This window comes from Tamandua tetradactyla, chromosome 20 (genome assembly GCF_023851605.1).
Source record: "Tamandua tetradactyla isolate mTamTet1 chromosome 20, mTamTet1.pri, whole genome shotgun sequence".
Classification (NCBI taxonomy): domain Eukaryota; kingdom Metazoa; phylum Chordata; class Mammalia; order Pilosa; family Myrmecophagidae; genus Tamandua; species Tamandua tetradactyla.
Window position 1 is genome coordinate 41,192,213 of NC_135346.1, and position 20,130 is coordinate 41,212,342.

The 20,130-nt window shown below is 44.4% G+C and overlaps 1 protein-coding gene across 1 annotated transcript in view; it reads left to right on the plus strand.

Annotated features, from left to right (window-relative positions):
* Window positions 1-14,067, plus strand: part of ADRA1B (adrenoceptor alpha 1B) — a 47,242-nt gene extending 33,175 nt beyond the window's left edge. Inside the window, exon 2 of the mRNA XM_077137560.1 lies at window positions 13,490-14,067. Coding sequence (XP_076993675.1) covers window positions 13,490-14,067 — 578 coding nt within the window. The remainder of the gene's footprint in view (window positions 1-13,489) is intronic.
* Window positions 14,068-20,130: the final 6,063 nt, after the last annotated feature.

A 20,130-nucleotide genomic window follows, 5' to 3' on the forward strand; every position in this document is an offset into this window, starting at 1 on the left:
GGAGAGAGCCCTGGAGACTCATACAATCCCCTGGTTTCATACATGAAGAGATTTGGGTCCAGAAAGATGATAACCGGCCTGAGGGTCTGCCAGCCCCTAACCCAATGCCTTTGTTTTGTTTTATTATATTTTTTATTTTCATTTTTTGCTGATCCTTTTTAACTTCTGTATTTTCAGTTAATCTCTTTCTTTCTCTCTCTTCCCTTTCTGATCACAAAAGTGATATTTGTTCATTGCAAAAATAATTTTAGATACAAAATGAAAATCTTCCCATAAACCTTCCTCCAGGGATAACCACCGTAAACAGTTTGGTATATATCACTGAATGTTTTATCTGTGAATATACCAATACATACATACAAATATGCACACACACAATGTTTTTAGTAAAAATAAGATCATACTAGGCATTCTCTCTTGAAATTTACTTTTTCTCCTTAATTCCATCTCAGACATCATTCCATGTAGACTGACCTTACCATTTTAATAGATGTATGATTTTTTTTTCATGTGCAGGCACCGGAAATCAAACTCATGTCTCCAACCTAGCAGGCAAGAACTCTGCCACTACGCCACCTTTGCCTGCCTTAGATGTATGATTTTTCACTGTAAGAATGTATGTGGTTTATTTCACAAAACCACAATTGTTGGAAATTTAAGTATTCCTCCTTTTATAAACATTACTGTAGCTCCTTGCCTTTTTATCTGTGTTCCCTTTAAGAGTACTTCTGTAGGATAAGTTCCTATATATGGAATAACTTAGATAAAAAACTTCATTAACTTTTAAATTTACTAGATAAAGTCAATTTTCTACTCAAAATTTGCACTTTCGGGTGTACACATGATTCAGTGGTGGAATGCTCACCTTTCATGCCGGAGACCCAGGTTCCCACACCATGCAACCCCCAAAAAAGAGAGAAGAAATTTGCACTTCCATTCAGAATTCATGAAAAATGCTGTTTTCCCATACCCTTGCCAAATTGAGCATAGGCAATTTTAAAATATCTACCAAACTAGATATTTTAATAGACCAGTAATATTTTGCTGCTTTTTTGATTCGTTATTTATCTTATAAAGGAACTTTATCTTTTTATTAATTCATTGTGTCTGTATTATACTTATTCTTATTTCCTCAGTTTTGCTTAGTTTACACTTGAATTGCTTTCTTCTTACTGATTTAAGAAAGAGCTTTGTGTATTTGAAATTTATTCCTTTTACTGTCATTTGAATTACAAATATTTCTCCCAATTATTCTTTTTTAGGAATAATATTCAATAACTTTGATTTGAAGTTTGGGATAATATTCAAATTATCCCAATAATATTCAAAAATATTATATTTTTATTTTAAAAAAGGAATAATATTCAAATAACTTTGATTTGAAGTTTGGGATTCTGTGGTAATATGTAGGCAAATTCATCAATACTTTCCTTTATAGGTCCTGATCTTTTGTCATGCTTAAAAAGGTCTTCCCTATTTTAAAATTATGTAAATATTCACCCACATCTTCTGTTTTAATTACTTTGTGTTTTATATTTAAAATATTGGATCCATATGAATCTATTTTGGCATAAGAAATGAAGTAAGGATCCAGCTTTATTTTTTCTAGATAACTAGCCTGTTGTCTCAACCTCACATATAGAATAATCTAATTTTTCCCACGAATGTGAAATGACATACAAAATTGTCATGGACGTATTTATTTGCCTTTTCCTGAACTTCCTGTCCTAATATTTGTAATTGTCATGATTCTGTAATAGGTTGTAATATATGTAGGGGTGAAGTTACCCATCGCTTCATGCCCACCCCACATTCCTCTTTATTCATTTTAATTAACTTATCTATTTTCTCATGGTTATCCTCCCATACATTTGGTTTTAGGTCATTTAGGTTGCCTTCCTTCTGTTGGGATTTTAATGAGATTATTTGGAGTTTTCAGATTAATTTAGGAAGAACTGAAGTTATCATGGTTAGAGACTTCCTGTACTAGAGCAAACTCTCTCTATCTCCATTTATACATCTGCTTTTCATACCCCTTTATAAAGTTTTACATCCTCTTTCACATAGGTCCCTCCAATGCTTGGTCTCTAAAAGTATTCTGCAGGGAAACTGCTGTTTCCAGTGATATCAAAGCATGGAACAAATTCAGCCTGGCATCCCCGGTGGGCCCTTAAGAACTGCAGGGAAAATAACATCCCATCTGTTCTCAACTCAGCCTAAGCCAGGAGGTAGCTCCCTAGCTGGAAGTTGCGATAGATTGGTTAAGTGAGCAATAGATAATTGAAGGGTGCTGACCACATACCCAGCCCTGCGCTAGAAGTGTAAGATACAAACCCCATCTTTACAGAAAAGGGGCCCTTCCCTTAACAGTGGCCTTCTGTATTAACCTATGTGCTGTGGATGCTCTTTTGGTGGGAAATAAAGGAGAAATGGCCTGGAGCAGTTAGGATAGGTTTCAGGAAGGAGATGGGAACTGAGCTAGGTGTCATGCGCTTGCCATTTAGATAAGAAGAGGAAGAAAGCAAAGTACAAGCAAGGGAATCAGTCAACAGCCATTTATTCTGCACCTACTATAAACACAACATTGGGCTAGATATATGAGGGAAAGAACATTTGTTGAACATATATCTTAAGTATTCAACAAATATTTATTAATCCCTCACTTTAAGCCAAGCTCTGTATTGGTACTAGAGAAAAGATACAAGTAAGACAGACGCTGGCTTCATGGAGCTTATAATCAAAGGAGACAGATTTATAAATAAATAATTCAGTCGATGTTATGATAGAAATCTGTAAACAGAATAACAGACTCTTAATCCAAAGTGAGTGCACCTCCTGAGTGCCCATGGACAGACTTTATTTAGGGGGAGAGCCCCTGAAATTGTGGGGTACTAAACTATCTGCAAAGCCAGCATTATCAGATTCTCAAAAGGGCCTGTGAAATGCCTCCCCCAAAAGTTAAGAACCACTGGAGTAGAGTGACTCAAAATCCTAGAGTTTGGGGCTTCTAGATACTTCCAGTTTCACTAGTCAAATAAAATATATGTTTAAAACACTATTATGAATAACCCAAGTGAACAATTCTAGCCTTCCCCTGCCCTGGAAGCGTTCTAAGAGTTTAGAGGCAGTATTGTATATTGTGGAACTAGCATGACTTTGGGGCCACTTTCTACCACTTGCTGGCTCTATGACATCGGTGCAGCTATATACCACTCAGAGCCTCGATTCCACACCTGTACACTGAGAATTACAGAACCCTCCCCTCCTTCCTGCCTACTGTGAGGATGAAGTCAAGTAAGGTGCAGGTTTTTGTGATTGTTCTTTCCTTCCTCCTGCTTCCTTATTCAGAGGAAGCAGTTCACTGTGGGCTGTGGTGATGAGAAAAAGGCTGGTGAGCCATGCCTGTAAAGGATGGAGAAGAATAAGAGAGGAAAGGGCATCTCAGACCAGTGTACCATATGAATAAAGGGAAGGGGGCCAGAGAATTCAACTCGTGATGTAAAGAATCAGTCCAGGCTTGGCAACGGTGGCTCAGTGGCAGCGTTGTTGCCTGCCATGCTGGAGACCCGGGTTCTTTTCCTGGTATCTGCCCATGCAAAAAAAAAGAATCAGTCCATAGCAACCACATTGTGAGGGTCTTAAATTCACCTTCATAGTCTCAACTTTATCTTGGAAATGACAGAAGCCACTGGAGGATTTGGGTCAAGGGAGTCCTTCCCATGGTGACGTGCTCTCAGACCAGCCTTGGCTCATCTGTGAATCCCAAAATACCCTGAGAAAATAACTTTTAAAATAAAATTTGTAAAGTGAGCTAAGGCAAAGCTTTTCACACGGGCTTATTAAAAAGCAGAGTCTGATTTGCTGGATCACTGAGATTCTGTGTTTCTAATAGGCATCCAGGTGGTGTCAATGCTACTTATCTATAAACCTCACTTTAAGGAGCTGGGGGCTGGGTATTTGGAGTTTATTATTTGTGTTACTATTATTATTCATGCAACATATAGTGGTTGCGTGCCTGCCACTTGGGTCCTGGGAACGGAGAGAACCAGACATGAACTCTCCTCTAGAAGCTCACAGTCTAATCAGAGCAGATGAGACATAGGGCCAAGTAATTGTCATTCAAGGTAGAACATGACAAATGCCGTATTTGAGGTTTTGATAAAGTGCTTTGACTGTTCAGTAGAGAGACATGCTATGCCCTGTTAAGGGAGAAATTGCCTCATGCTTAAGGAAATGTATAGAAGCTTTCTTTTCTTATTATTAAACAAAGTTGCGTTGTGATCCCAGTTCCACCACTTACTAGACATGTGACCTTGTTAAACGTTGGGCCTCAGTTTCCTTGTCTGTAAAATGAGATAAAATAACAACAAGGCTGCTGGGAGGATGGCATAAGAGAATATTTGTAAATGGAGGACCTAATAAATTGTTCCTAGTGCATTTCAAATTATAGTCTTGGGGATTATTACTGGTTTCAACATTTGCTTTAAAACGTAACATGGATCTGTTAGCCTTAAAGATATTTTATTTGTAGGACAAGTTTACGATTTCATTTCAGGGTTAAGCGGCAAATAAAAAAGGAAGAGCCTCGAAGGGAATTTCCAAATCCACGGAAACCTCCTATATAAAGCTGGTGCTGAACGAATTAGCCATTTATTTTGATTTTTTTTTTGCGCCTATATTGGGCCAAACTGTTTTATGCAGCTTGGCTGAAGGTGTAGCCAAATTTTCCTGAGAGCCTTGTTGAAGAAGAGCCCCACTCTGTTTACAAGCTGGCCAAAACCACTTCACCACCCACTGTCTCCTCTGAGGCTATAAACTTGTCTGATACCGACTGTGAAATAAGTCAAATCAAATTTATAATCTTAGAGTCCCAGAAAGTCAGAGCCCAGAAGAGTGTTGCAAACTACCCAGCCCAATGCTGACATTCTCTGGATGAGATAAACCACGTTTTAGGTCCCCATGCCTCATCACAGCCTCCAAGCGCTGCTTCCTGTTCTTTGGCTCATCCCTTTAACCGATATTTAGTGAAAGCCTGCGGATGGAGAATAAAAAAGACACCTCCCTCCCCACTTCTGCCCTAGAGTGAGGGGATAAATGCCAGGGAGCCCACAGGCCTGCCAAGAGCTAATGCAGGAGGTTGAGCTTAACAAAAGAGCTCGTTTCAAATCTGTCTCCTTCTTTCACCTGCAGGGGGATCCTGGGCAAGTTCCTCTATCTATTCATATCTCAGTTTCTTTATCTGTAAAACAAGGATAATCCCACCATAACTCAGGATAATCCCACCATAAACTCAGGGATTAAATGAAATAAGACATGAGAAAGTTAGCTAGCACACAACAAGGGTCCAGTGTACACAACATCTTCTGGCCTGTTTGTTTTTAAGTAATATTCATTGGATTCTTTTCTCTCCATTGCAAAAATACTTCAGACACCAAAAAGCACAGAGAAGGGAAATTCACCCATAATTTCCCACCCAAGATAAACACTGTTATTGTTTCAGCATTATTGCCTAGGAGTCTTTTATATGCATAAAAATAGATCTTTTTTTTTTCCATGAATTGTATCATTAGTGGTTAAGAGCCTCTGTTAGATGCTTCCTGGGTTCAAATCCTAGCTCTAGTACTCACCAGCTCTGTGGTGAGTACTTGCCTAACAAATCTGGGCTCCTGTTCCCAGAGGATAATAGTCAGGGCACCCCAGACCAGGGCAAGCAGGATGGATGCATCGTCAGGAGGAAGTTTTGTAGACTACATAAAGGGTATCACCCCTTCAACTGTGTGGGAGCAAACCTGGTGGCATGGGTTGAATTGTGTACCCCAAAGGATATGTTCAAGTCCTAACCCCCATTACCTGTAAGTGGGAGCTTATTTGAAAATAGGGTCTTTACAGATGAGATCTGTGCCTGTTTGAAAGGATTTATATATCCTTGAAAAGCCATGCTTTAATTCTAATTCTATCTTCTGGTGGCAGCCATCTCTTTTAATCCCTATTCAGCACTATAGATTGGAAAGTTGATTAGATTATATCCATAGAGATGTGATGCACCCAATTGTGGGTATTAACATTTCATTAGACGGAGGTATGACTCCACCCATTCCAGGTGGGTCTTGATTAATTTACTGGAATCCTTTAAAAGAGGAAACATTTTGGAGAGAGCCACAGAGCCACGAGACTCGCAGAGCCCATGCAGCCAGAGACTTTTGGAGATGAAGATGGAAAACGCCCCTGGGGGAGCTTCATGAAACAAGAAGCCTGGAGAGAAAGCTAGCAGATGTCACCATGTTCGCCATGTGACTTTCTAGTTGAGAGAGAAACCTTGAACTTCACCAGCTTTTCTTGGGTGAATGTAGCCTCTTGTTGGTGCCTTAATTTGGACATCTTTATAGACTTGCCTTAATTGGGACATTTTCATGGCCTTAAACTGCAAATTTGCAACTTATTAAATTCCCCTTTTTACAAGCCATTCAGTTTCTGTATATTGCATTCCAGCAGCCAGCATACTAGAAAAGCTAGCATACTAGAACAAGTACATATTGGATAAGGAGAGCCCTAGTCCAGTGACTGGTGTCCTCATAAGAAGAGGAGGCACACATCCACAGACGGGAGAATATCATGTGAAGACCGAGTCATACAGCTTCAAGCCAAGGAATGCCAATGATCACCAGGAGCAACCACAAGCTAGGAAGAGGCAAGGAAGGACTCTCCTTTAGAGCCCTCAGAAGGAGCTTGGCCCTGCAGGCCCCTTGATGTCAGATGTCTGGCCTCCAGGGCAGTGAGAGAATAAATCACTAATGTTTTAAGCCACTCAGTTTGCGGTCAGTTGTTATGACAGCCCTCGGAGCCTGAGACACCTGGGAAAAGTGACCCTTGAAAGAGTAACTGGCACGATAATGGTTAAGCATTCAGCTTATCGAATGGGAGATACCATTCTGCAATGTGACCTTGTGTTCATGGTTCAGACTTGCTGACTAGCATTTTAGGGATTACCTGCTGGGACCACAGCTAGCCAAGAAATGCTTCTCCCTTGTTGAGTGTTGAGTGTTGAGCCTGCTCAGCACTAGCCTTTGATCCTTGCACTTCATGATCCCTCTAAATCCATCTTGGGCAGGCCCCTGCAATGCCCAAATGAAACAATGGGCTCATAGCAACAACCGCACCCCCTCTTTATCCTTCTCCCCATGCCCCAACTTCTACATCTCTGCTTGCAATGAAAGAGTGAAATAATAGAAATGCCTCAAACAGGTATCAAGCTTTCAATGCTCCCAGAAATCTGGCTTCATTTGATCTGCTTAATAAGCCTAAGCAAGAGACATCAGAGTGGAGCCTTAGGGCCTCAGGCAAAAGTAGTTTCCTATGGTTGGACCTGTCCTGCTGATGGCATTCAACAAGGGCTTAGGTGAGGTGCAAGACAGCTGGAGACAACAGCTGGAGACAGCATGAGAAATTCTGAGTTATGTATTCCGTCAGTCAGTTGGTCATTAAACAAAGATTTATTTAGCATCTACTATGTGCCAGGGCTGGGCTCTCCTGAAAAGGTTATTCTCCATTCACTTCTCTTTCAATCTTTTAGACTCCTCAAAGGTGAATTCCTCTCAGTCTAGGACTTGCAGCCCCCCCACCCCCACCCCCGTTGGTCTCCCCAGATGGAGCTTTCCAGAAGGTACTAACCACTGCCTTGTTTCCATCCATTTTTCTCTACCATGACCTTCCGTGTGGATTTAAGAATAGTAATGCAAAACCACTGAAAAAGCTTTTTTCTTAAAAAGAATACTGTTTAGATACCATTGGGGATTTAATCATGCCCCCCACAAAAGGCATGTTCAGGTCCCAACCCCAACCCTGTGGGTGTGGGCCCATTACAGAGAAGATCTTTTCAAGATGTTACTTCAGTCAAGGTGTGGCCCAACTGAATCAGGTTGTGCTTTAATCCAGATTACTGGGGTCTTTTATAAACAGTAAAAATCAGACAGAGAGAGAAGCCAAGGCAGGCAGCCAGAAGCTGGAAGTCACTGAACCCAGAAGGGAAAAGAGAAGACGCTGCCATGTGCACTGCCATGTGACAGAAAATCCAAGGAACCCCAAAGATTGCTGGCCAGCCTGAAGATACTGATTCAGGGAGGCAGCAAGCCTTCTAGCCTCTGAAACCATGAGCCAATAAATTCCTGTCATTAAGCCAAACCATTGTATGGTATTCATTTTAGCAGTTAGAAAATTAAAACAAATACTGGAAGCCAGTTGATTTAAAGGACAGCGTTAAGTAAACGCTGGTACAGATAGGCCAGGGCTTTGGTCAGCATCCTGCAGGAAGCAGAGTAACTGATGCTTAGGAAGCCCTCATCTGGAGGGTCACTGAGCCCTTCAAGATGGTGTGTCCAGCTAAAAATGCATAAGCATTGCACATGATTTCAGCAGGTTCAAGAACCACCAGAGCCCATCCCTGGGCCTGTATTGGAAAGCGCACAAGGCTGGATCCCAACATCTGGATCAGCACAGTATGTGTCATCCTCTTTTCATCTCCCTCGTCTTTTTAGTTGCACCGCTGGCAGTAGTGGTAGTATTGACAATAATAATAGTTGCAGCGTTCATAGTAGTCATATTAGCTGTGCTTATTAAGTGCTTTCAAGGAACCAAGCACTAGCCATGCGTAAACTCATCTCACCGACATGGAAAAGAACGATATCACCATCCCGCTTTACAGGAAACCAAGGCTCACCAAGCTCAAGTAGCTTCTCCAAGGTCACACAGCCAGAAAAGGCCAAGTCTAGGATTTGAAGCCATAGCTACCTAACTCTGATGTTCGAACAGGTCCTTAATCACTAAACTGCATTGCCACTATAAATGTTTGCTGCATCAGATGAATGACAACTTGAACAGGTTCTGGTGGCAACTCTACCATTCCCCAGCTGAGGACAAGCCCTCACCCGCACCGAGCCTCAGTGATGGAAGGTGCTTTCCCAGTCTTGGCAAGCTGTGACTCTAAGTTTCAAGCCAAGGAGCCTTGGATGATTCCATGAGCAAGAGGAATGGAGCAAAGCTCACAGAGACACACAGAACAATGTCAAAGGGCCCAGTACAGCCCCGACTCCCAGCACAGGGCTTCCAGGAACCCACGTTTCATGCTGACATTTGCTCCCTTCTCCTGGCATCTCTGCCAGCTCCCCCCAGTGAAAGTCCGAGTGCTTAGGGAAAAAGATCCCCGTCACCAATTCTCTTTCACGCCAAAGAGGTTGGGCACCTTCCCTAATTAACTACAGCTTCTTGATTTCTACCAGGCCAGACTGCTGTAAAAGACAGCGCCCCTAATCCTAGTAGCTTCTGTGCTGCTAGGTGGGGGATGGAGGAACCCTGGAGCAGAAATATGCATGGAATCTGTGGCAGCCTGGAGTTTCAGCCCCTGCCCCACACTGCCCCTCCATGGTGATTCTAGAGAAGCGCACGCACCCAGGCCTCGATGGGCAAAGAGGGCTGAATTTTAAGGTTGAGAAAGACCTCATTCAAATCATTCAACGAAAGGAGGAAAACTAAGGCCCAGAAAGGGAAAGCAACTTACTCAGAGTGATATATCAATTTGTCAAGTATAAGTTTCTGGTAAGTAGATCTCCAGCCCAGTCAGTGACTTACAGGAGTGTTAATTCCTATTTGGTTGTTACCAATAGTGCAGAGCAGCTTGGGTAGCAGGTCCCTGTACCCAGGGTGCTAATAAGGACTTCACATGTTTCCTCTGGTTTAATCCTAACAACAATCCAGGAAGGTCAATACTATCATTAGCCCATTTTACTGATGAGGAAACTGAGGTTTAGGGATATTATGGAACTTGCCCAAGGCCATGCGGCTGCTGAGGGAGAGACAGGTTTCTAAGCATTTTTCTGATGAAAAAAGGGGACTCCCAGATAAAAGTCAGTCAGGGTGCATTCAAGGTGGGAGTGCTGTGCTGAAGTCTGCAGAAGGACAGAATAAAATGGAACCAGAGGGCGAGATCATTGTTTACTTGCCATGTGAGGCAAGGACTAAAAGAGCTGAGGGCCCCCAGAGTTGTGGACCTGTCAGGAATATCACACTCATACACCAAGATGGGAGGGTAAATTGGTTCAACTAGCTCAGAAGGCAATTTGGCTAGCTGTCAACACTTAAATGTGGAACTGATCCAGTGATTCCTCATGTAGGAATTTACAGATATACTCCAACGTGCAAAAAGGGAAACACGTGAGGTTGTTCATTACTGCAGTTTGTAAAGCCAAAAATTAGTAACCACCTACTTGGCCATCATTAGAACTAAATAAACTACTATATATCCAGACCATGGAATGAAAAGCAGCTCTTAGAAAAAAAAAAATGAGAGAGAGATAGCACTGTATGTCCTGATGTGGAGGAAAGGTATACATATTCTAAGTGAAGAAAACAATTTATGAAAAGGTACGTGTAGTATGACCCTATTTAAAAAAATTCTACAAAGATAAAAATCAAACAGTTAACTCTGGTTATCTTTGCTTGGTTGGAGCAAAGATATTCGCTCTATACTTAATAGGTTTTGGTAATGTGCAACCTTTTTTTTCTGCATGGGCAGGCACGGGGAATCGAACCGGGTCGCCCAGCATGGCAGGCGAGAACTCCGCCTGCTGAGCCACCATGGCCCAGCCATGTGCAATCTTTTCTACATTCAACATGTATCCCTTTTGTAATAAAAAATATACACATTTGGGGAGGGAAAAAAAGAAATGAAGATGTGGTTCCTGCCCAGAAGGAATTTATAGCCTGGGCAGTGAACAAGAACACATCCAGCCCTGGAATGGCTTAAGAACATTAATAAGCAGCAATAAAATAACAGAATAGATGTGATTGTCTATGTTCTGTGGGGAACAGGATAAAGAAGTCAGACTGAGGTGAGTGGAGTTAACCAGAGCAGAGTTCCTGGAAGAGGAGGACGACCAGGCCAGAATATAAAATGGACAAGCACTTTATATGGATATTATCATCTAGTCACGATTACCCCCATGAAACTGTCCCCATTTTACAGATGAAGAAATTGAGGCTGAGAAGATTAAGTAACGTTCCTAAAGTCAAGCAGCCGATAAACAAAGCGAGGATTCAAAATCATATCTACATAATCTTAAGCCCTGTGCTCCAGCCACTGAGCATACGGCCTCAATCAGCCAAGAGCAAAGAATGGCCTTCTGGTCAGAAGAACAAACAGCTCAAGGAGCCTAACCCAAAAATATGTCTGTAAATGCCCATAAGAAAAGTCAGCATAACCCCCTCACCTTTGGTTAAACGTTTCTTAGGGCCACGGTCCCTAGAAAGAACTTTAAAGAAGAATGAGTCAAAGATGCAACTCATCCTTGCCCTCGAAGAGGTACTTGCAGTGCGATGGAGGGAGCGAGGCAGACAGAAGTGCACATATAAAAAGGACCTAAGAAAGAAATGCATCTGGGCGCGGGGGACAGCATGACATTCATGCTCCTAGTGCAATACCACGTGTGTTCTGTTGCAATGACCTGTTAACACGCCTGCCTCCCCACAAGCCTGTGGCACGACCCTGGGACAGAGATCATGTCCCAATGCATCTCTGTATGCCTACAGCTTGAAATAGTGCCTCAACATGGTATGCACTCAAAATGTGTGGAATGAATGAATAAAAATAAAAATAGCTACCGCTAAAATATGTGGGGCCCTGATCCATCAGATGGGAACAATAGTAGCACCTCCCTCAAGGGGTTATTGTGATCATTAAATGAGCTACTGAAGTAAAAGTATTTAGTATAGGAACTGTACAAAGCACACAGACCCCTCAGGATGAGCCTCCATTCATGTATTGCGCATTTTACTAACATCTTAAACGGGGTCAGCACCAAGCAAAGTCACAAGTTTGTCCGCAGCAAGCATGCGCTCCAGTTCCCACCTTCAGCCACTACTGTCTAGGTGCCCCTATCCTCCATCTGGGGCCTGAATGTCCTCATGCCAAGGCAGGGTGTCACCTGTACACAGTCATCAGAGTTGACCCTCCCAGGAGAGTGTACTAGGTCCCTCTCCTTACTTCTCAATCTTATTCTACCATGTTCTAATTTGCTAGCTGCCGGAATGCAACACACCAGAGATGGATTGGCTTTTAATAAAAGGGGATTTATTTTGTTAGTTCTTCAGAGGAAAGGCAGCTAACTTTCATCTGAGTGGGAAGGCTCAGGGTAATCTCTACTAGCCTTCTTTCCAGATCTCTGGGTTCCAACAACTTTCCCTGGGGTGATTTCTTTCTACATCTTCAAAGGCCTGGGCTGAGCTGTGAGTGCTGAGATGAGGAATGCCAAGCTGCTTGGGCTGTGCTACGTTGACCTCTCTCATTTAAGCACCAGGCAATTAACTCAAACATCATTCATTGCAGCAGGCACACGTCCTAGCGGACTGCAGATGTAATCAGCAACAGATGAGGTTCATGTACCATTGGCTCATGTCTGCGGCAACATAACTACATACCTTCACCTGGCCAAGTTGACAACTGAATCTTAACTACCACATACGGTTTCCCTTTTGTCACATAATGTTTCATAGAGTATAATCCCATTTTTTTAATAATTAAATATGCATTTCATGTTGGAGACCGGAGTTCAATTCCTGTACCATGTACCAAAAAAAATAAAAAAGGCATGTACAACAGAAAAAAAATCTGGATGTGTACGCACCAAAAATGAGGTTTCTCTGCATTGTGGGGTTACATTTCCTTTTTAAATATTTTTTGTTTTCTATGCTTTCTCATTTTTCCACAAAGAGTATTAATAACAGCATTTTTAAAAGAAAAAAACATACTTGGTACTTAGAATTTAATCTAAATCTCAGCTGTATCACAAACATGTTGTGTGACCTAGGTCAATTCGCTTAAACTCTGAGTCTCAGTTGTCTTACATTTAAAATGGGAATTTTTTTAATTTAATATTTTTTAAAAAGTCCTTGTACCTCAAATTCAGAGGGATGAGTTAATCATGTTTCACAACTCATGACACCTTATCATCACTGGTCTAGTCAGATAATCTTATTTCATTGATTTATTTCCTTTTATCGCCATCCCCATTCCCATTTTCTTCCGCCTCCACCCTTTGGCAACCATTTTGTATTACATGTATATAATATATGTAAAGTATATACAGAAATGTGTGTGTTTGGTTGGTTGGTACCTAAATGGTATTATAAATCGCATTCTATTTTCTTCTTTTCCACTAAGAATGACGCGCTAAAATCCATCGGAAGTGCTATCTGGGGCTGGGCATCCACCCCATTTTACCTTTCCATAATCTCAGTGAAAGAAAATTTCTGAGTTTGGCCCTAAAATGATTTAATTGGTTTTGAGATAGGAAGGCGGCATTTGAGGCGGGCGACAGCCTGGCGGCAGGAAAAGTCGCCGCTTCACAGTGTTTCCGCAATATTCCGGAGAGGACCTCGGTACTCACAAACTGCTGTCTGTCTTTCTGCCCGCGCCCTCCCCTTCCCCTTCCCCCCACTGCAGGCTCCCTGTTCTCCACCCTGAAGCCGCCGGACGCCGTGTTCAAGGTGGTGTTCTGGCTGGGCTATTTCAACAGCTGCCTCAACCCCATCATCTACCCGTGCTCCAGCAAGGAGTTCAAGCGCGCCTTCGTGCGCATCCTCGGGTGCCAGTGTCGCGGCCGTCGCCGCCGCCGCCGCCGCCGCCGTCGTCTGGGCGGCTGCGCCTACACCTACCGGCCGTGGACGCGCGGCGGCTCGCTGGAGCGCTCGCAGTCGCGCAAGGACTCGCTGGACGACAGCGGCAGCTGCCTGAGCGGCAGCCAGCGGACCCTGCCCTCGGCCTCGCCGAGTCCGGGCTACCTGGGCCGCGGCGCCGCGCCGTCCGTGGAGCTGTGCGCCTTCCCCGAGTGGAAGGCGCCCGGCGCCCTCCTGGGCCTGCCGGCGCCGGAGCCCCCGGGCCGCCGCGGCTGCTCGGATTCGGGCGCGCTCTTCACCTTCAAGCTCCTGGCCGAGCCGGAGAGCCCCGGGACCGACGCGGGCGCCAGCAACGGGCAGCCGGGCTTCAAAACCAACATGCCCCTGGCGGCCGGGCACTTCTAGGGCCCCCGCCGCACAGCTCCCTTTCCCTGGGGAGCAAATCGTCGTGGGTGGGGGGGAGGGCGGGCGGAGGGAGGGAGGGAGGGGAGTGTCAGCGCCCGGTAGACACGGACCCCAAGGGGAAACGCGGGGAGGGGGGCGGGGAGAGGGGCAGCTGCTTTTCTGGCAGGGGCATGGGTGCCAGGTACAGCGCGGAGAGCCGGGCCGAGCATGCTGAGAGCCTGGGGGACCCGACGCCGGCCGGGATTTACGTCTCTCTCCCTCTCTCTCTCTCTGTATATATATAAATGAGTCCCTCTCTACATGTATTTAACCGTGGGTACACGTGCGTGTCTCTGTGAGGTGTACGTGTGGTCTGCATGTGTGCGTGTGCTGGGTCGCCCGCGCGGGGACAGAGCGTGTGCGCGCCCAGGAGGCAACCGGGGGCGTTGTTTTGTCTCGTGACTCTGTACCTCTCTAGCCGCTCCTTGTACTTCACTGAATGGTGGCGCCTTCGGGGGGGTGGGGGTGGGGGTTGAAACAAAGACATTAAAGGTTATTTCTCCTGTGTGGCTTTGAGTAGTTTGTGAATGGGGCAGCGGGCAGGGTCTAGAGTTTCTTTTTCCATCTCCTTCAAGTTTATCCCAACTGTCAGCGCTCCCCTAGCCTTCTGCCCCGCAGCCTCCACCTCCTCTCACAGCGAAGCAGCAGCCCATCAAACAGGCCAAGGGCCTTTACTTTAGTGCCCTGGGCAGTGATTTGTACTGGACCCTCCTGCCTTTCCTTCAGGGCTAAACAACTCTGACCCCCTGGCTGAAAGAGCTTCTCCCCACCCCCCAACAAGACTTTTCCCATATTCCTGTTCGCCTGATTTTGACCCTTAGCACATCATCTAAAGCTTCCTGCTGCTGCTTTCTGATGTGGCCACCACTGGCAATGTCTCGCCTGGCCCTGACCCCCTAAGGGCTCCAATTCTAGGTGGAGATCCCTGACCAGCACCCAGGTGGGCCAGTCTCTGACAGGACATAGGATCCAGGCAGAGAGTTGAAGTGCCTCCCCAGGCCAAACACTCCATTATTTGCCTGTGCCCGTGTAACCTGAAAAGAAATCCATACTACAGAGGTTTCTAGATATGCTATGGATCCTTGAGGCCCAGCAACAAACACGGGGACAAGACCTCTCCCAAGCTCTGCTAAGTGGGGAGCCTGCCAGGAAATGATGCACTAAGAAAGATCATGTGGAGAGATGGATACACCTTGGAATACACCTGAGCTTGAGAAAGTCACTTCCCCCTCTCTGGATCTTGATTTCCCATCTGTGTGATGATGGGATGGATTCTAAGGTCTTTACTGTCCCTGAAAGCGCACTGTTTGCTAAGACATTAAAAGATGGGGAACCAAACAGGGAGCATTTTTCTTCCCTAAGATTTAGGGCAAAAAGCATATAAGAAACTCTCTCCCCATCCATTTCTCTTCCTGGTTTGTTTTGCTAAATTGAACTCCACAATTTTTCAAATGGCGAGAATCTCTTCCTATAATATTAGTACCTCAATCATTCATTCGGTAGGTGACTAAAATCCAAAATGCTTAAATTGGGGGGAAAAAATATTTTAAAGTGGGTGGGGGTGGGGGGCACCGTGGTTCATGTAGCTGAAAAATGCAGGGTTATCAGGCATGGCCGCATCCAGTGACTTAAACAAGGCTGTCAACTTTCTCACAGCCTCTTACTCTTTCGCCCAGCTCCCATCATTTAACTCTGCTTATTTTTGCGTGCATATATCCCATAAATCAGGGATAATGAGAGTACCTAATTACGGGGGCTTTAGAAGATTCAAATGACGCTAAAATCATTAGCAATGGGCCAGACACATTGTAAACATCTGATAAATGACAGCTCTCTGTAGAAATACTCATTATGCAATTCTTTACTTTGATAGATGAAGTTTAGAAAACCTGAATATTGGGACAAAGAAAACAACTAAGTTTTGTTCATTAGATTAAGGAGTTTTAGGACTCAGTTTTTAAGAAGAAAGGTGACCTCAAAGAAGTGACCACCCCAAACTATGAGTAAAAATAACATTTCATCACAGTTATAGAACATTCAGGGGAAAAAAAGCCAAAATGGATGACTGAGACTGCCTGGATGCCTTAGAGATGCTACACAGTCTGATGGAGTTGCTGGAGGGAAAAGCATAGAACAGCAGCTCCGCAATTTTGGCTCAAGATCCCAGCCATGCTACCCCAACCTGGAAACTGAACGGGGCTCCATCTTATTGCATAGAAATTGAGGAATCGGTTAGCACCTACCTCACACAGTGGGATGAGGAATATATGAAACAATATGAAAAAGCATGGTGTATGAAACAATATGAAAAAGCTTGGCACAATCGCACCTTTTTTTTATTAGAGCAGTTATACGTTTACAGAAGAATCATGCAGAAAGTAGTTTCCATTTACCACACACACACACACACACACACACACACACAGTGTTCCCTATTATTAACATTTTGCATCAGTGTGGTAGCTTGTTACAATTGAAACAATACTCTCATTATATTGTTAATTATAGTCTGGTTTATGTTAGGGCTCACTCTTTGTATTGTACAGCTCTAATAGGTTTTTTTTATTTGTATTCTGATAATATATATATACAACTAAAGTTTCCCATTTTAACCACTTACAAATATACAATCCTGTGGGGTTAATTATATTCACAATGTTGTGCCACCATCGCCACCATTCACAACCAAAACCTTTCTATCACCCTAAACAGAAACTTTGTACCCATTGACCATTAACACCCCATTCCCTATCCCCACCCCTGCCACTGGTAGCCTGTATTCTAATTTCTGACTCCTTAAATTTGCATTTTCTAATTATTTCCTGTATGGAGATCATAGGTTATTTGTCCAGTAGGTACCACTTTTATTAACCAAGAGGGACCTTACATAGCCTCCATTCCAGCAGTTCTCAGGTTTTCCTGGATCAGCAGCACATTTCAGAATCTGATGAAAGCTAGAGTGTAACATAACAGCCTAAACTTTGCCTGTACTTTGTGGCCCTTCAAATCTCCCAACACACATGGAACACAGGTTATAAACTTCTCAATGAATCCAACTCCCTTAATATGTGGAATAAATAGCCAAGTCCAGAGAGAGGAATATACAAGAGCAACGACTATAACGACCCATGTTAGTTGAGAATGAGATCAAGATCCCGCCTCAGGATCTTACAGCCTGGCTAGAGAGGTAAGGAGGTATTTTGTTTGTTAATGCAGCAGGAAATGCAGTATACCAGAAATGGGTTGGCTTTTATAAAGGGAATTATTAAGTTTACAGTTCTAAGGCCATAAAAATGTCCAAACTAAGGCATCCAGAAAAAAATACCTTGATTCAAGAAAGGCTGATCTGGGTAGGCACGTGGTAGCATCTGCTGGTCCTTTGGCTCCTGGTTTCCAACAGCTTCCCCAGGGGCATTTTCTTTGTTTATCTCCAAAGGTCTCTGTCTGTGTTAGCTCTGAAGCTGTTTCCAAAATGGTTCCCTCTTAAAGGACTCCAGTAAGTGAACCACCTTGAATGGGTGGAGATACATCTCCATGGAAACCACTTAATCAAAAGATCCCCTCCATAATTCGATGGGTCACATCTACATGGAAACAATTTAATCAACTTAACTCCAACAATATTGATCAGGATTAAAGAACATGGCTTTTCTGGGGTACACAACAGTTTCAAACCAGCATGGCAGATAATGGCAATCCCATTCAACTATGCGACAAGAGCAGGATGGTCCTCCAACATCCTTACCTGGGGACACCCCAAGTCATCACACTAGAACTTCCATTCAGGGGTGGAGGTGGTGAAGCATCCCAGGCTCTTGGCAGGAGGTTGCCCATGAGGTGGGTTGCATGGGAGCCAGGCAAAGACCTGGGCATCAATTCTCCAGACTGCTGTCACCAAGAGGTCCCCACCAGATGCCAAAAAGTACAACAACAAACCTACTCCTGAGCTGACATTCCAGGTTTACTTCTGCCTGGTCCTGAAAGTAGACATGAGCCTGCCCATGTCTGCCAAGCACTTGAGTCAAGATATGAAGGAGGCAAAGGAGGAAGCCACGTGGAAAGAAGGAGTCCCAGGCAGAGGGAATAGCAACTGCAGAGGCCCTGGGTGGGGAGTCAGTCCTCCCCTCCCCACCTCATTTGAGGAACAGCAAAGAGGTCTGTGTGAGTGGAGCAGAATTGGAAAGGGAAGAGCAGGAGATGTGGTCAGAGAGCACCTCTGTCCCCTTTGTCCCACTTTCCCTATCATCCCACCCTTCAGTGAATTAACGTGTACGTTGAAGCTCTGGCCCCAGCCAAGCCAGTCAGAAATAAGTCGCCACTGCCTCAGATGAAGGTTGTTTAGGGCAAGCCAAAGAAACAGGTGTCAGGTGCACGGCTCCTAAGTTTCAAACACTAGGTCCAGATCTGAGATGGGAAAACTTTGGAAGGATGCAGATTCTTCTAAATTGACCCAACCTTTTCTCCACACGCTCAACCCCATCCTCATCTGGACTAAGTAAAGTTGTCATGGGCTGCGAGGTAGGGTGAAGTGGGTACTGCAGAGACCTCCTGACACTAGTTGGGGACCCAGAGCCTGCCCATGTCTGGCAAGCAGTGTGGCTTTCTCTGAGCACTCTATTTAAACTCGACCTCCCCACCTCCACACCACCCCGACACTCCTTACGGCCTTTCCCACTTAGTTTTACTCCATAACACTTATACTGCTCAAAACATTATATATTGTACTCATTTATATACTTATTGTCTATCTATCCCCACTACAAATGTACATTCCATTCACTATTGTGAATGCTGAAGTGTTCACTATTGTGAATACTAAACTAGTATCTGACACACAGTAGGTGCTCGATAAATATTTTTGAATGAACAAGCGTGTATCATCCTGCCGTGAGCATGGACATGTGGAAATGCTATAATAGCAATCAAACGGTGCTCTGGGAGCCATAGCAGGGCTCCTACTTCTACCTTAGTGGGAGGGGGGCAGTTCACGGTCGAGAAGTGACATCTGAAGAAAGTCACGGGACCCTCGCTGCCCTACAACTCTAGTATTTCCATTATTTGTGCCCTCTCCTTCCCCACAGTGGAGGAGGGGTCTGCAGGTCAGGCTTCTGGTCCAGGCACAAGCCCTGGGTCTCCACTCCTCTCCGGGTCTCTGCCTACTGTCTAATCGATGGAAGAATGAGCCAGCACCAGTCCCTAAGCGCTGCTGATCTGTGTTTCCAGCTTTTGTTCTCCTCTTCTCAATGCACAATCCTCAGAGACAAGCTATTTTGGGAGACAACTTCATTACGATTAGTAAAACAAACAGCTTTGGCCCTTGCCGATGGCTTCAGGCAGTGCGGACACGGCTTCTTAACAAGAGGCTTCCAGAACTGCTTGGGAACAGCGGAAAGTGCTCAAGGCTGGCAACTGCCCTTGCACAGGGATCAGCCGCTGCTGCCAGAAGCACATTCTGCCTCCACCAAATGCCAACCAAAACCCAGCAACCACTTACACCTGTACAGTGCCTTCCTTACTGGTTGACTCTCAAACTATCATTGAGCAGCTGCATAAAGCTGGGATCCAGGAATGCAAAGGGAAACAAGAACAGTCTTTGCTCTCATGAAGACTTCAGTCAGGAAGGGGAGATGGGACATTTAGCCAACAAAGCACACACAAGGTGGAAAGAGGTTCCTACAGTGAAACGGCTAAGCATTAGGACCATAGAGTCAGATAAAATGACATGAGAGTTCTGATGCTCCCATTTCTCAGATGTGTCTACTTGGGCAATTTGTCTGTCCTCTACGGAGGCCAGTTTTCTTGGTCTTTAAAATTGAAAAAAAAAAAAAAAAAAACCATGCCTGTCTTAGAGGGTTGCTGTGAAGCTCAGTTATGAGAGGGCATACACCGTGCTTGCTGCAGGGCCTGGCACATGCTCAGTAAATGGTGGGTATAACTAAGTGCCACTGGAGAGGTACAAACAAAGAGCTTTGGGAATTCAGGGGGGGAAGCGTTGATGTCCACCTGCCGAGAATCAGAAAGTCT